The sequence below is a fragment of the Hypomesus transpacificus genome, chromosome 21 (assembly GCF_021917145.1).
Source record: "Hypomesus transpacificus isolate Combined female chromosome 21, fHypTra1, whole genome shotgun sequence".
Lineage (NCBI taxonomy): Eukaryota > Metazoa > Chordata > Actinopteri > Osmeriformes > Osmeridae > Hypomesus > Hypomesus transpacificus.
In genome coordinates this window covers 7,001,298-7,019,363 of record NC_061080.1, presented here as the reverse complement: position 1 = coordinate 7,019,363, position 18,066 = coordinate 7,001,298, and the positions used below count along the sequence as shown (strand labels likewise).

General features: G+C 40.4%; 1 protein-coding gene across 1 annotated transcript; it reads right to left on the bottom strand.

Annotated features, from left to right (window-relative positions):
• Nucleotides 1-3,067: 3,067 nt before the first annotated feature.
• lgsn (lengsin, lens protein with glutamine synthetase domain) lies at nucleotides 3,068-5,596 on the bottom strand. Its single transcript, XM_047044278.1, has 3 exons — nucleotides 4,990-5,596; nucleotides 4,634-4,800; nucleotides 3,068-4,264 (listed from the first exon to the last, which is right to left on the bottom strand). The coding sequence occupies exons 1-3, from the start codon at nucleotides 5,594-5,596 to the stop codon at nucleotides 3,068-3,070; spliced, it is 1,971 nt and encodes a 656-aa protein (XP_046900234.1).
• Nucleotides 5,597-18,066: the final 12,470 nt, after the last annotated feature.

Below are 18,066 nucleotides of genomic sequence, written 5' to 3'. Positions count from 1 at the left end.
TGTAATCTGGAAGATTTGATTTTGCGCTTATCGCAACATAAATGCAGGATGCAAATAGTTTTTGAAAAGAGAACATCAATGTTTATATTCATATCCTAAAGAGAAGTCCTCCTCAGGTGGCTACTGTAACATAAAGGTAGGTCTTTGGAGTCTGAGACATTGAACTGACACTCAAGAGCTCATAATAGTAAACTAATACAAACATGAGAGTGTCAGCATCACTTCCTAATTATTATTATTTTTTAACAAATTATCATTATTTGTATTATGCCATGTTTAAGTTTGAAATAAACAGAGAACATTCATCCATCCTTTGGTAAGAGTAGGCAAAATCTCTTGGTTCCATATTAGTTAATAGTATTAAATTCGGTGTTAATGTAGAACTACCTATTACTTCCTGCATAGCTACTTGTTAACAACGGACCATTATTGTAAAGTGTTACCCAAATATTTGATATGGTTTATAAATAAAACTATAAGAAACAAAATAGTTTAATAATAAACCGTCATTCTTCCGCCACTACAAAGTATAGTTCGTTCATAAATCTTTGCCACGCAACAGCCAGATGGACATCTTTGCCGTCTTTTTTTATTTGACATATTCGATGCGCAGTAATATGGAATGTTGAAGAATGTTATGAGGACAACCTGTAAGGTTATGCTGGATTTAACAACGACATGAGTGACACTGACTATTCAGTAAAATATGTGCTAATGCTGAGGTCAACCCATTAAATGTGCCTTCTGGGCATAAGAGTGACTATTACGCCACAACCCTTGTGGCCCTATGAGGCAAACAAACATTCCGCCACTGACCCAAAACAACTACTTGAAACACCTTTAAAAGTACCAAATCCATGGGATTTATTAATACAACATAATTTAACAAACATAACGGTACAACAAACTCCCAGGCTAAGAGGCAGCAAGACCACAGCAGTCCCCAAGCCTCTGTGGCAGCAGGAAACTGAAGTTTTTATCTGCTACTTGATCACCTGGCCAGGTGCATCTCATCTGACAATCATGGGGGACACAACCTGGGCGGAGCTACAGAAAAGGGAAGGAAAATGACAAACAAAGAACACAACACATGTGGCCGTAACAGTGACCAATGTGAATTGTCTTAGAAATAAAATACTTTTCTTAATTTAACGCAAAAGTAATTTAATGCCTTACTCTCTACAGCAAGTAACTAAGTAACATAACTAGTTACTTTACAAGAAATGTAACTATTAACTGTAATTAGTTACTTTAAAAAGTAACGTTACCCAACTCTGCACAGAACCACTGTTATTTAATTGAGACTTTATTCCCATGCTCTAAGTATGTATACTTGGGAAATTCTGATAACTTAAGACCTCCATGCACACGATGCACATGTTGTTTTACTTTATTGTGTTTGCCTTTATAATTGGCTACATTGAGGGAAGGTTTTGTATTGACTTGTTTCAATCTTTTCACAAATTGTTTATTTGACTATTTACATAATACATGTATCATCTTGTATTAAAGGTTCCTGGTTATCCTCACATATGTTTCACAGACTTGGGTAAGATTACACTGAGTTAGTCGGATTAACATTAAATGGCTTTTAAATTGATGGAGCTAGTTCTGGCATGGCACTCGAGCTGCGTGTCACGTCATCAGCTGATGTCACACACAATCAAATGAGCACAGCTAGTTCAGGCAGGGCAGCGCTCATCAGTCATCGGGGACATAAGGCGTCTTCCTTCCTCCGCCCACTACCACACCCATGTTAGCAGCGCATATCCATTGGGCCACGTCCGATAAGGCGTCTTTAAAAGACGCGCGGATACACACAAACTCACCCCGGTTGTTGTATGATCAGTGCTGCTGCCGCCCTACACCATCCCCTTCTCCCCCATGCTGTCTGTATGTTCTATCCACCAGGGGGATTATATCTCTATTGCTCCCTGCCTCATATGTCATGTATGAATGTGTTGCATCGAGGAGGCAGGGAGTGCTTCCCTTAGATCAACCACTCCGCCAAAGTAAAATCTACATGTCCATGTCATGTAACAATAAATGCTCAAATCTAATGTCATTGTCTTGACTGAACTACAGTTGTGCCAATTTGAAGGTCCAGGCCTTCCCCTTCAGAGAATGTGAATACTGAATGCATTCACTGACCCAGACACCCATGCTCACACATCATACGTTGCTTTGCAAACTTTGTTCCAGTGTTGTTTGTGCACTTAGTATATATCACACTTTGAGAACTAACAACATTTTCACAACACACCCACATATGACACACATTACGAAACATATAAAACGCATTCACACACACATACTGTACTCATGGAATGTTCTTACAGACACACATGAAAAGGGGACATTTATGCATATGAAATGCTCATGCAGATATAGGCGAAACATATTCAAATGAAATGTTCACACATCCATATGTGAAACACACACTTTTATAACATTACACTCACATTCGTGCATCAGCATGAGATTCAACGTTTTATAGTCTTATAAGGATGAGAAGCTTAAAATGTAAGAATGTGAGAAGAATTCTGTATATCCGAAAGACATTTCAGTATATCTTTGGATCACCGCAGTATTTAAAAACACAGAGGTAAGGATAGTTTTCCAACATTAAACAGACATACTGATCCTTTCTAATTTAGTCTTGATTGAAGGGGGAATTAGTACAATATTTTACCACCTTAATTTAATCGTATCCTGATATACGTGTGCAGAACCGCCTTATATATACCTTGTTACCACTCTCTGGTCACATACATGCTCGGTCCAATTATTTGATTTAACAGCTACAGTATCTATATAACAATTCTTGACAAACCATTCATATCTAGGTGAACACACTGAACAAAAGACATTAAAATATTTCAGCTAGTGTGAAATTGATGTCACTGATGTGACATTGCCATGTGCATCTTTATTAAAGTGTGTCCAAATGTTTGAACATTGTTATGAAGCTTCATAAATAATGCAAGTTTTTATTTTTAAATGTTTTTGCAGCAAAATGATTACCTGATTTATGATAAGCACTGTACGCAGAGTGCGTATAGAACTTTTACATGAAATATTCCAGACATTTATTTCTCTCTGCATACAATTCCTGTGTCTCAATCTCAAATCTCTTCATAGCAACGAAGTACTGCACAAAGGGCTCTCCCAAGGCATTATGAATCACATTGTCTTCCTCCAAAGCAGTTAGGGCATCATTCAATTTCAATGGGATGGAATATTGTTTCTGCTGGGTTGTGGTTCGGTTAGAACCAGTCTCAATATTAAGGTTGCGCGTAATACCATCCAGACCTGCCGCCACAGTAGCAGCAAGCACCACATAGGGGTTTGCCATTGCCGAGCCTAGCTTATTATCAATGTGGGTCTCCCTCCCTCCATGACACTTGATGTTGAAGGAGCTGCTGTTGTCATTCCACCCAAAGGTGGCATAGAGTGTAGTGTGCTTTGGATCTTTGACCTTCTTGGCAATGTGACTCTGACAGCTCACTCCTGGTGACATCAGGCAGCTCAGGGCAGCTGAATGAATGAGAAGCCCCGCCAACCACTTTCTGCCAATTTCAGACAAGTCTCCTTGTCTTTCCCCCGTGTGGAACAAGCTTCGGCGACCATTGGCATCCCACAGACTATGGGAGAGCACTCCAGCATTGTGGAAGTCATCATCATTGAAGAAGCTGGCAATGTAGCTGTGTTTCCGTGCCATCTCTTTAATGCCAGTACGAAAGGTAAATGCACTGTCTGCAGCTGTGATTCCGAACTCCGGTCTCAAATTTATCTCCATCTGGCTGGGTCCGCTTGCAGAAGCAAAACTGTCGACGTCAGCTCCCATGCTGTACATCCCATCCACCAGCTGCTGGTAGAAGGGAAGGTCGTGGTTGCTTAGCAGGGTGGTGGCCGGAAACATGAGGGTCTTGGGACCAACTCTATCTGGTGCTCCCAGGACGCAGCACTCATAGGTGAAGGAAGAGTACAGGGAAAATCCTAAGCTTTGGAGCTGCCCTAGCTGCTGCTTGGCAATAAGACGGGGTGAGGTACGGAGGGGGATACCAGTCACTGTGCAAGGATCGCAAATGACCCGTGCAGTTTGCTCAGCCCAGGGCTGGACCCTGAAGGTGGCCAGGTTCGGAATCAGAATCACATCACTGCTGAAGTTTGCTGTACTGGCATAATCCACTTCGTTGCTTTTAGGGCTAAGGGTTAGCTCCAGGTAGCTTCTAGGCATTGGCACACCACAAACAGCTTTTTCCTGCCAAGAAATCAAATTTTCCATTTACTAATTTCCATTTTCCATTTACCTTGGAACAGCTAAAGTGACTAGAACAATTACCTTTATTTCACCAACAATTAAAAAGATTTACAAAAAACACGATACCTGCTATAACAATAATACCAATAATATTGTCATTATTTTTCTTTTTACTGGAGACCCCCTCAACTCACTTATGTATGCAGCTTAACTATGATGACTTTGATTGCATCGCAGCTACAATTTGTTGTTTTTATTATTGTTACTTATTACTATTATTACTATTACAATGTTCTTACAAATATTAGATATATAGCATACATATCAAATTGCTAAAGTGTTGAAACCCATGTGTGTTATCAGGATTACATGAAAGAAGCGGACAGGCACAGTCTTTGACCTGGACACCCCATGGAGATCTGTTGCCTCAAAGCGAACAAATTTGATGTTTTCTTTGGCAATCTGCTGCTTGACCTTCTCCATGGCTGAGATAAAGCTTTGAGTCCCAGACGTGTTTGAACTCTCTTTACCATCATCTAGGATTAAAAAAAATCCACAAAATGAACAGCCACTTTAAAATAAGTAAATAAATTAAATATAAAATAAATATAAATAAGTAATGACCAGTTATTAATTCATTCTAAATCAGCATTAGAGGTAACGTCTGCGTTTCAACCATGATGTCTCAAAAAAGCCTTTGATGATACGATTTCAAACCACCAAACCTGTTTCAGAAGGCTGAGTCTCGCCCAAGTTGTTACTGTTCACATGTGTTGGAGGCTGAACACCAGACTGCCTACTTGCTCTAACCCTAACCCTATCAGACCTGCAAGAGCTGGAAGAGTCAATGCTGGAGCCTAGCTGAAGAAAGCTGCTGGACCTGAGCTGGCTGGAGCCATCCGAGTTAGGTTTGAAGGTTGTAAACGACTTACATTGGCTTCCCTCATCGGGCTTTTCATCTGGCATTGCCCCATGGAGGAAGGTGTAGGGAATATCATGTCTCCCTTCCTCCTTCCCTCTCGTGCTCAGCAAGGAGGTTTCTCTCAGTATGCTCTTCAGCTCATCCATTGTTTGTTTGGAAACACCCATGTTAGTGCAGCAGTCTCTGCTGTGGGAGGACACTTCCCTGGGAGGATTCTCCACTCCCCTGGTGAAGTCCTTCTCCGGAGACACAGATGTCCTATGTGGGGCAATTGACATCATGGTGAAGTTGCCGTGTGGTCTGCTGCAGTCAACATAGGAGTGGACTAGGGATGGCCCGCCTCTGTCCCAGTCTGTTGGGTTGAGATGTTTACCACTCACCCTCACTTCTTTCTTCCTCCCCAAGCTCATCCCACTGCCATCTATTTGGTCTTTAATTCTACCTGAGCTTTCCTAGATGTACCCCAATTAACAAGAACGAGTTGTAAATGGTTAATGTTCAAGCAAAACAAATACTTTCTTACTTGAAACTTATAATTAAAGGATTATCTTGATCAAACAGAATTAGGTAACAGGATCATATAAGTATAAAGCCATTCAGAAAACTAATAACTAAAACTAAGGAAAGACAAATCTGGAACACATTCAGTTGTGGCACAAAAATCAAATATTAAAATGCACAAATTATTACCTTGATAGTGAAATCTTCTGACTTATGCATTTGTGTATTCTCTTGTGAGGTTTGATTGACTCCATTAAAACCAGAGCTATGCTCACACATTTCTTTTATAGATAATTGGTACAATGGTGATGCATTAGAAAATTCTCTCCCGCACAGCAATAGGACGCCTGATGGGATCCTCTCTGGTGGAGACTGAGCCTTTGCCGCTTTGACCCCATTGGCTATTACCATGGTCAATTCAAAATCGTTTTGTGTCAAAGCAAACAAAATAAAACACTTTGCTCAGCTCTTTTGTTTGTGTTGCTGAATATAACACTCACGAGTATGCTAGAATGAAACGTTGGGTGAGAAGATCATTGGTTATCATTGTTGATTTTAAACAACTTTAAATCATATTTATAATATCTATATCTTATTCAAAATAAATATGTAAAAGAACCTCTTTATTTTAGTTCGACTTCTAATACTGTCCTTCAAGAATATATTGGTAGATAACATGGGGCGGGGTATAGCTCAGCTGTCACGGTTCACACGACGTCTGAGCGCCGATCTGCGTCACCGGAATATTAGACGCACCTGTTCTGTGTTGGCTTATTAGGATGGCTATATAAGCTGAGCTGTCTCTGACCTCATTGTGAAGTCTTATTCTTTGTTTTGTTATCGATGGCCGTGTGGCGTTTACCCTTTGTTCTGTATCATGTTTATTTTTAAGTAAAGTTCTCCTGCACTTTCATCCTTAAACGCAGATTCCTTGCCTGCTTTATCACATCAGCGGTAAAGCATTTGACGGCAGATTTACACCGTCGTTTTGGACAAATGTGTCTGGTAAATGAATACATTCGGATTACTATAACATGTTAAAGCTGCTTTGTAAAGTTCTAAAGTTGAGTTGACAGTTTTTGTGTACACCAAATGGTTATATATACTCCACTTCAATAATATATTGGTAGATTACATGGGGATGGGTATAGCTCAGTGGTAAGGCATTTGACACCATCGCTTTGGATAAATGTGTAAGCTTAGCTAGCAAATACAGCAGTTTGTCAGACCCCTAAAAGGGGCAGTGGCCTGCTTTGCCTTAAACAACTGCTCCTTTTATATTGCTTCAAGTAAACTTTTTGGGGGTCTGTGTCCAACAATTTCACTTAAATCCCAGGACGTCCTTTGGCCCGTAGCCATACAGCTGCCGGATGTCAACTTTATACAATGCCTGGTTCACAAGATAATTCAGCCACATACAGCCAGAGATTCCTGGCATTATGGCATGATTACAACTGCAATGAAGAGTGTTTTACATAACTGCAGTTACCAAAAAGTGTACAAAAAGTCCCGAACGTAGAGGTCATACACCATTAAGTCACAAAGTTATTGTAACAGGTGGAACTAACGTAATACTTGATTCAGAAAAAGTTGTTTTTAATGAATTATTCAATTAAGATTTGGAACCATTGTTTCACACAGAAACCCTTCTCACTTCTCATGAGTGTTACCCTTAACTGAGACACACATCAGTAACTGGAAAGGGCACATTAACCAGAACACAAAATATCATTACCCGTACCAAAATACACTGAATCCACTGTGTGTTAATGTAAGCTACTTATCAACATATGTAGGCCTATATAAATGCAATAAACTCAAAGTCAGGTTTAACACTCTTACTTTTGATTAAACGTAGAAACATTAAATCACACCATTCAAACCCATAACAAAAGATTGTTTTGCACAATAAACATATTTCACACATTCAGCTCCATGCTTGCACGCAGTTCGCTGTTCGTACGTTCAGATCAAAATGGTCGTATCACGGTCCGACACTTTGCTGTTCGTTGACTGTGGTGGAGTCACATGTGGCAGGGTATCTAACATTCACGAACCACACCACCTGTCAGTGGCGTGGGAGAAGGAGGGAGAGAGTGCAAGAGAGCTGCGGGAACATCAAGGATTGTAGGCTACTTCTTAGCAGCGACACCGGGTTATCTTCAAGGCTGGTGATACAGACTCTTGCTTCCTCCACACGGCCACTCCGAACGTAATACTTCCGTGACACGGACAGTAACAAACTGAATAAACTTGAAGTTGAAGCTAAAAATATAATTAATCGACTTATCCTTCGGTCATTTATTTCCAATAACGTGGGAGCTCTCCGGGCGCTGCCATCTTCTCTTTCATCATTCTCCGTCCGCCGCTTGTCCCGCCCCCTCCGTTCTCTCCACTCGCCAGTCCACCACCTTCCCAGGTACTGATTGACTGGACCTATGGCCAAGCTCTGTGGTGCTATAGATTGTGGAACCCATGATTGACATCCCAACGCAAACGCAGGGGCTGCATACAGATATATGTCCACACACTCTGGGTGTACCCCTATATTATCATTATCCATCTGACCAGATCCAACCAGACCACTTCCGCATCTAACACTTCCATGAATATCTGTGTGTCTGTCTGTGTGTGTGTGTTAAGTTTTATAGTGGGATTTTTGTTGAACGATTAGCTCGAGAACTGGGCTCTGTGCAAAGTTATAATTTTGCAGTTGTCTGTCTCAGCACCCAAAGACATGCAGTGCCACGTTTGATGTTTGGATGAGAGCTTTGCGTTTCCGAAAGAAAACACCTATGCATGATGGAGACTTGCAGTTTTTCACAACTGCTAAAACACATTTCTTGAAACAGTCAACCATTTTCTCAAAACTGTAAACACAAAACCAAATATTCAAACTCAATTTCCAAAACCTATGACTCTTCTGGCAAAATCAAACACTCGCTCCTAAACCATGTAACCTGTGCTAAAAATCAAACTATGCTGTCAGATCATAAACACAGCGAATCAATATATAAACACCATGGAGCAATCATTAGACACAACACCAAAAAATTTTGAACACAACATCCAGGCCATGTAGTTCCATGTAAAGTCAAATTTGTTTATGTATACACAGTAAATACAATTATGTAGCAATAAAGAAAATTGATTTTGGATTTTGAAACACTGGGTTTTGGTGTTTCAACACCCATTGACACTTTGCTGATGTATGACTATGTTTAGCATGTGTTCAGCACCTGTGTTTTGCCAACCGTCTCTGGAGGAGGGGATCCCTCAATGAATTGCTCCTCCCAAGGTTTCTTAAATTTGTTCTCCTCTAGTTAGTTCTGGGAGTTTTTCCCTGTCTTCCTTGAGGGTTGAGGTTGGCTGGGAGGCAGTTCTATTGGCGTGTGTGAAGCCCTCTGTGACATTGCTTGTAAAAAGGGCTATACAAATACTGTCCATTTGATTTGGTTTGAAAATATTACAGTAACCATCACAACTTAGTACATTTACATTTATTCATTTAGCAGACGCTTTTATCCAAAGCGACTTCCAAGAGAGAGCTTACAAAAGAGCATAGGTCACTGATCATAACAACGAGATAGTCCCAAACATTGCAAGTAGCCGAAACATGAAGCATACATTGTGAAAAGCTAAACAGTATTGTCAACAAACAACAAAGAAAAACGGCGTAAAAACCCTCTGGTGTGTTGGATCCAGCCTTGAAAACACTCCACACCTATGTCACCACAGGCCAATTCCACCACAGGCCAGTTCCATTGCCTGTAGGAGACTTACCCTGGTATATGGGTTTTGGTCCTAGACCTTTCACCACCACACAGAGAAAAACTCTTCAATTGGGTTGAGAAAAGGGCTGTATGGTGGAAGGTAAACATTTACAGTAATGCTGGTTGATGTTGAACTATTCCTGTATATAAGCACCACGGTGAAAGCTGACATTATCCCAAACCACCATTAGAAACAAGTTGGAACAATTTTGAGTCATTGTGTTTACAGATGACAGTTGTGTTTACTGTTTGCCCCCTGTGTTTACCATTTTGCAGCACAAGTGTATCACAGTGCAAAATGCGTTTAGTGAATGAAAATGTGTTTAGAGTTTTTCCAAAAGAGTGTCTGATTTGACGGATTGGTTTAGTTCACTGAACATTTGATTCAGAGAATGGGGTTTAGTGTTTTAGCAATCGTGAAAAATTGTAAGAAGTACAAATCTAAGTATGTACGCAGATGACACTACTGTATATGCATCAGCAAAAACAGTAGAAGAACTGACAGTTGTCCTAAATAAGGAGCTAAGTTCCATTGTAAAGTGGGTCCTTGATAACAAGATGGTTCTCAACTTAGCTAAAACAAAAAGCATCATCTTTGGGTCTAATCATTCTCGTAGAGCAGAGCCAGAGCTTAGACTGTGCATAGATGGAACTTCCATCAAACAAGTAAAGGTAACTAAGCTATTGGGAGTCAGGGACGCAAAAAGTGGGTATGCGCTATATGCGGCGCATAGGGGCGCAGCACCATGGGGGCGCCAAAGCGATGGTGAAAAATAAAAAATGTAAACAAAAAACAACAAAATTTTGCTTCTGTTGTGCGTTTCTGCATTTCCTCAATGTAATATAACATTTTTGAGGAGTAACAGGCTAGAGCAGGCTTCCTGCTATCTCATAAGACTCCGTCATAGAATGTTGAAATAGAAGAGGGAGATGGGGCGCCATGAGCGCTGAGCGAAGATGGATAAAGCAAAAAAGCTGTCGGGGGCGAAAAATAGAAAAAGAAAAGGGAAAGGGAGATGACATGTCGAGGGATGCAACATCAATTAAATACGTGGATGGTGAAAGGCAAAAGGTAGGATTTAAAATGTCACGTCTGTGCTTGAAGGCTTGCAAATATTCATGTTAACAACTAGTGTTTGCTAACACTGGGAATGTAGCAGCCAAATTGGGGTTTAAGACTAGTTTAGAATATGCTAAAACGAGGTTGCTGACCTGAAAACTGGAAAATATAAAGGTGTATCATGTAAAATAAATGACAATAATCTGGAAAACATAACTAATGCAATAACTCTGGTTTACCATCATGCATCAAGCTAGATACCAAACTTGAAGGCTTGCAAATATTCATGTTAACAGACTGTTCTCAGACTAGCTAACGCTAGTGTTTTCAAACACTAGCTGAAGTGGGGTTTACGGCTATCTTAATGCAAACCAACGTTTATGATAGCAAGATTTAGATTTTGGTTAAACCCTATGGTACCAATCCCCCGCATGACATATCTCAATTGTATTAAGATAAAATAACAACTGGTAAATATTAGCTGTGCTGTCAGACATACAGGCTGACACAGTAATTAAAAGTTGTTTGACAGATTTTGCAATCTTCAGCTAATGTCCGAATAGTTTAAATTAATCTTTAAAATGAAACACATGACAAAAGCTGAGTTGGAGGAATCAGTGACAAGATATGCCCTGGCTACCAATGATGTTTCAAGAGATATCATTTAGGAAATTTACCCAGCGAGCCGTGTACTTAGGGGTCATGAAAAGGCTCTGGATAAATTAAATGTCCTCCTACAGGAGAACCTTGATTTGGTTTTTCCAAATCTAACGGTAGCCCTGAGAGTTTTCCTGACAATGCCGATGACAGTTGCCTCTGCGGAGAGATCGTTCAGCAAGCTAAACTTGATAAAGACATACCTTTGTTCCAACATGAGTAATGATCGCTTAACCCAATTAGCAGTCATTTCAATAGAAAACAGTGTGGCACAAAGTATTTCATTTGATGCAATACAGGATAAATGTTACAACGCCATGTTACAATTTAGCAGGAACTAAAGAGCGCTCTAGAATCTTTGGTAGCAACAATGTTACATAAGCTACATTATAGGAGGGTTCTAAAGGATCTTTGTTTGTAGGCTTACTTTTGCATTTTAAGGCATTATGTTGCAATGGTTATATGTTATATAGGTTATAATGATAATGTTAATGTTTGTCAATTTGCAACTGTTTATTAGCTGTTAACATTGTTAATAATACCATATCATTATGTATCATTATGGTAGGCCTACAGTGGCTGATACATTTGAAAATAAACCTTTATTATTTACACTTATTTATCTTTCGCCAAAATTGATGCTGCATACCCCTCCGACACTGGGTAGTTGCGCCCCTGTTGGGAGTCACCCTGCATGATAAACAATAGTGTCAAGCATATTGACACTATTGTCAATAAAATGGGCAAAGCACTAGCTGCAGTTAGACGATGCAGAAATCATCTTACACTTGATCTCAGAATACTGGCTCTCTTGTTCTGTCACAGCTGGATTATTGCCAGATAGTATGGGCAAATGCCACCAAGAAAGACCTGAATAGATTACAGCTTGTACAAAACAGGGTTGCACGCTTTGCTCTACAGTGTCCTTACAGAACCAGCATACAAAGTATGCATGCCAGTCTCCACTGGCTAAAAGTTAAAGACAGGATGATAGCTGCACTTCTTTTGTCAACATTGCTGCGGTCTCCCGGTCGTGTAGATTCACCCTCTACAACATCCGGAAGATCAGGAGATACCTGTCTGAGCACTCCACCCAGCTGCTAGTCCAAGGACTGGTCCTCTCCAAGTTGGACTACTGCAACTTGCTGCTCGCCGGTCTCCCAGCATCTGCAACCCGCCCTCTTCAGAGGAACTGTATTCTTACTTTCTTCGTGTTGCTCTATATTGTTCTTTTTCCACACAAGATCAGCCCAAAGAGGTCCTGTTTACTGTGATTGAAAGAGCCTCAACATCTGAGTGTTTCCTAGTTGGGAATACAGTGTTTGCATAACTTCAACCAGCTTTTTCTCAGTAGCAATAGAATAAAATACAGGGGATATATTTGTGTTTCAATTCTCAATATGAACAGCTGTTCACTTTGACTTTAGCCAATAAATTAGGTTTTGAACATGATGCTAACTGTTCTGACATATAGTGTGAAAGCATTGGTAAATTAGTCCCTAAAAATCGATTGTTTTGGTCTTGGTTGAGCTTGTGTGTAAAAGAAGTTCAAGCATTTAAAATTTGTGTTTACGCTATGCATTTTGTGTCAAAGCAACAAGGAATGTGTTAATTGTATAGCCAACACAGGCGGATGTTGTGCTAACTGTGTTAAAAGTTTATGAAACTTGTTAAAGGTATTGAAAAAAGTGTCATAGCGATTGTAAAAAACTGTAACCTTTGTCCCAAAGCTGACCAAAGGTAATAGTCAGTCCTTTCTATTCATAAAATCTCAACAGTTGGTGTGTAGCAGAGAAGATAGAGAGACTGACTTGTAACCTTATGCTCATTAGTTCAAATCCCCATTCAGCCTATTGTTGTTGGCCAAACATGAAGTCGTTTTGCTTCTACATTGTACATTTTTATAATATTTTGCCATTTTGCGGAGGAACCCGCATCGCTGCTTGCAGTTATATTTGGTTTTGTGTTTACAGTGTTGAGAAAATGGTTGATTGTTTCAAGAAATGTGTTTTAGCAATCGTGAAAAACTGTAATTACAGTTTTTCTCGATTGGTTACACACATTTTCTGAAGGCGTGCCTCATACTCTCAGAACTTTACACACAAATAAAAAAAAACACACACAACGGGCAAAACCTCGCACTTCTCCTGCAAAATGAAACTTTACATTCAAAACAATGTTATTTTTTCTCAAAATTGTATTTTGTTTTCAAATGACACACACAAACCATCATATGAAAATACATTTATCAGAATCATAATCAGAAGGGATTTTATTCGCCAGGAATGTTTGCACTAACAAGGAATTTACTTTGGCAGGGAGGTGCATACATTAAACATATAGGAATATTGAAACTTAAATATATGGACTAACTATACAAAAGGAGCAAAGTCTAGCTAATACTAAGGGGGGTCTAGCTAATACTAAGGGGAATAAAAAATAAAAAATAAAATATAAGTAGCCATAATTTACAATCTAACCTAAAAATACAGATAGTGCAAGAGAACGATACAATAGTGCAAATTGCAATGTGCAGGGTGTCATTGTGCAGATTGTGATTTAAAGTCAGTGTGAGTCCCCAACACGGATGGGAAGAAACTGTTCTTGTGGCGTGAGGTTTTGGTCTTGATGGACCGCAGCCTTCTGCCGGAGGGGAGTAGCTGTATATAAGAACTATTTGAACACTGATGTGCTCAATGTAAAACACTATCACCATAGTGATTTAGGCCTTTTTTGTTCAGTGTTACACTTACTACAGACAGTAAATACATAAGTGTGTTGTAAAATATTTGAGAGTATTCTTTTTATACTCAAAACACACAAATACACGGTAACAAATATATTAAATTTTTCCCACAAAAACAATGTACACAGTGTACATCCCAACCGACACAAAGTTGCCCATCCAGTGGTCTACATACAAAAAAAAGATGTATGTAGACAACACCTTATAGTGTATACAGTTACATTATTATTATTTTTATTTGTATTGGCCGTAATGTTATTCCTTTATTTTCTAGGACCATGTTCATGATTTCAGTTTCCTGTTCAGGAGACAGAAGACATTCCCGACCACCTTGTGTTGGTGATCTTTCAGTTCTGCCAAAATACAGTAATAGTAAAATACTGTAAATACTGTTTAAGAATACAAAGTACATTTACATTAATGCATTTAGCAGACGCTTTTATCCAAAGCGACTTCCCAGAGAGAGCTTTACAAAAGAGCATAGGTCACTGATCATAACAACGAGGTAGTCCCAAACATTGCAAGCAGCCAAAACATGAAGCATACATTGTGAAAAACTAAACAAGTGCCAAAAGGGAAGACCCATAAGAGCATGCAGTTATACAAGTAAAACAACATGAACCACAAAAAGTGCAGGACTGTACCTGTAGAAGAACAATCAACAGTAAAATATTTCACAGCGAGTACAAGACTTAACTTCGTTATAACTAACCTACAAGAGCAACGAGTCACTCAATAAGAGTCATTGTGATCCTGGAAGAAACTAACATCAGGTCCAGCCAAGCATTCCTAAATGCCGTTGTACTCCCGGAACAAGTGCGTCTTGAGCCTTTTCTTGAAGGTGGGGAGACAGTCAGTGTCCCTGATGGAGGTGGGGAGCTAGTTCCACCATTGGGGGGCCAGGCAGGAGAAGAGCTTGTGTTGGGACCGGGCAGTCTTGAGCGTGGGACCACCAAGCGGTTGTCTGAAGAAGACCGTAGGTGACCGGTGGGGGTGTAAGGTTGCAAGAGAGACTTGATGTAGTTGGGTGCAGTCCCATTCACTGCTCAAGTAGGAATACATTTCCCAAACACTTTTTTTAATGAGAGTATATTTCTTACCTATTATCAGCTTGGAAAGTCAGGATGATGGATGCTACAGTGTACCTGCTCAAATTTGGCTGTGCTCTTTGCCCAGCCTCCCTTATTGTTAGACCACATGGTCAACCAAAGTGGCCCGGATCTCATTAGAGATTACGGTCCTTGGCCTTCCTCGTCCTCCCCGTCCTCTTATTCTCACTCCTCTGCCTCTGCCTCTGTTTCCAATGTTGGCATCTATTGCTCCAAAACAGAAGAGGTCACCTGTTTCCCTTATATGCTCAAGCTGTGATTGCTAATTGTAAAACTGTGTGACGGGTTTGCCCATGTGATGAGTGAGGGTACTTATTTGAATGGCAGTGTGTTCCTTGTGAAAACAAGACATTTACTTCATGAAAATTGTGCCAAATGCAGAAAATTGTGTGTAGTGTTTTGAAAAAAGTGTGTTTTAGAACTGCAATTTGAGTGTAAAGCAGGAATTGTGCTTGTAGTTTAGCAGAATTGTTTCAGGGGGTTGGTGCATGAGTTACATGTTGTGGTCATTGTGTCTCAAGTACCAGTATTTGTGTGTAAACAATTGAGAAAAACTGTAATTGTCACTGATGAGATAATCTGATGACAACAAGGAAACCATTTGATTGCGTCTTAAGAAAAGTGACTTTTGGAAACGTAACTGTTTGAGATGACAACGTGTAAGAATGCCAGTCCTTTGTTGAAAAATCACTCCAAGAAGTTGAATAAAAGCTTGTTGAAACCATTGTTACTTTGAACGACACAGCTAGAGACTGGTAGCAAGCAAACTACTTTACAAAATGGTATTTGCTGTTGGAGTCTTAGCGCTTACCTTGTCTATAAATTAAAATAGTGTGCTGCACATGGCTAAGTTTCCACAACATCTTCCAATGAGGTCTGACAACACTCCTTTTCAAACCGCTCTTGAACAACTCATTTACGACATACAGCTACAATACATTACTACCTAATACTAATACATTACTTGAAGTACCTGTTGTCTTTTTCTGCATTTTGTATTTGAGAACCTGCTGTAGCACTGTCTTGCAGCCAGACTGCACCTGTGAAATTGCCTTGCTTTCTGTGCGGTGGAATTACCTCCCAGTTCAACTACACACCTTTCCATCATGGTCCCCAGACACTGCTCTTCAAGCTTCACCTTGAATAACTTCTATTATGCTGATGGATTGCAGATGTTATAGTTGCACTGTAGATTTTCTTCTCACTGTGCCTGACAGCTGAGATGTGGTTACTTTGAGATGTGGCTGTTGCTTGACTGAATGTTGTTAGAACTATACACCTTGGTCTTCTACTGTACTTTCTGAACAGGATTATTTGTACATAGCTTTGAAAAAAGTATGTTAAATTAGCAAAATGCTAATTATGACACGTCCCCGTTTGTCAGTACTTCAAGATAAATAAATAAAAAATATTATTCATCATATATAAGAAGAACCTTAAATAAGGAAATTTACATTCTGCTCATGTATGGGGTGTACACAATCATATACTATCCTAAAGTTTGGAGGAAGTTGTCTTTGATGATAATGTGAAATCGCAATATGCACTAAAGTGCACACAATAACACATAATAGGTGAAGATGTATTTTTACTCATCTAAAACCTTTTTGCATCATATCAACACAGAATTAGTCATTTTTGAGGGTTGCGTACCGTGTACTGTGAAAGATAAAGTGGTTTGTTTATTGTATTGTACTCCCTGAAATTTTGCTGGTGTAGTTCTGTGTTTGGATAGGCTACTTTAACACAGGAGTGATCTTGATCCATTTTAATAGTTACATTTTTTTATTGAAGAATTGCTCAGTTAGACACTTTATTTTCCTTTCTGCTAATAGGCTGGATTTAGTCAGAGTTTTGTCACCTAATGACTGGCCTTACAGGGATTTATTGGTTCTCATGATGAAAAAAATGAAAACAACCCTCCAAATTAAATGTTAAGTTTTATGTTTTGTGTCTGTTTTGTGTCTTTTCTGTCTTTATGTCTTCATGTCTTTTCTGCTCCATGTCCTTAACTCTTTTCTTACTTACGGCACTTTCCCCTCTGCCTTCAAACAGGCCAAAGTTAGCCCCCTACTCAAAAAAAACCCTCCCTTAACCAAGCCGTCTTCCAGAACTACAGACCGGTATCACTGCTACCATTCTTTTCTAAAACGATTGAACGTGCTGTATCTAACCAACTGTCAAACTCTCTCTCTCAGAACAACCTGCTTGACCCCAACCAATTGGGTTTCAAGACTGGCCACTCCACGGAAACTGCCCTCCTGTCAGTCACCACTACCCTCCAGTCTGCCAGAGCGGCTTCGAGGTCACCTGTCATGATTCTGCTGGACCTTTCTGCAGCTTTTGATACGGTTAACCATCAAATCCCGCTCGCCAGACTTTCTGAGATGGGCATCACTGGCACTGCACTTCAGTGGATCTCATCCTACCTGTCGGGAAGATCTTACCAGGTCTCCTGGGGAGGCAAAGTGTCGCCCCCCCGCCATTTCTCTACTGGTGTCCCACAGGGCTCCGTCCTTGGACCCCTCCTCTTCACCCTGTACAACACCTCGTTTGGACCAATCGTTACCTCCCATGGCTTCTCCTACCACTGCTACGCTGATGACACGCAGCTGTACCTGTCGTTCCCCCCGACCGATCCGGGGATCTCAGCTAGGAGCGAGGCCTGCCTCACAGACATCTCCGCCTGGATGACCAAGCACCACCTCCAGCTGAACCTCGCCAAAACAGAACTCTTCATCATTCCGGCCAAACCCTCCATTTCCCACGATCTCTCAATCACCCTGGAATCGACTAAATTGACCCCTTCATCCTCGGCCAGGAACCTCGGGGTGACCATGGATGACGAGCTTTCCCTCACTTCCCTCATTGCTGCGGTCTCCAGGTCGTGTAGATTCACCCTCTACAACATCCGGAGGATCAGGAGATACCTGTCTGAGCATTCCACCCAGCTGCTAGTCCAAGCACTTTTCCTTTCCAAGTTGGACTACTCCAACTCGCTGCTCGCCGGTCTCCCAGCATGCGCAACCCGCCC

What these genes read in the sequence shown, in the direction of transcription:
- lgsn (XM_047044278.1), bottom strand. Translation starts at nt 5,596, where the DNA reads ATGAGCTTGGGGAGGAAGAAAGAAGTGAGGGTGAGTGGTAAACATCTC. An exon ending in GACTCAGCCTTCTGAAACAG is followed by an intron (nt 4,801 to 4,989) that starts GTTTGGTGGTTT and finishes TTTTAATCCTAG; the next exon opens with ATGATGGTAAAGAGAGTTCA. An exon ending in TGCCTGTCCGCTTCTTTCAT is followed by an intron (nt 4,265 to 4,633) that starts GTAATCCTGATA and finishes ATTTCTTGGCAG; the next exon opens with GAAAAAGCTGTTTGTGGTGT.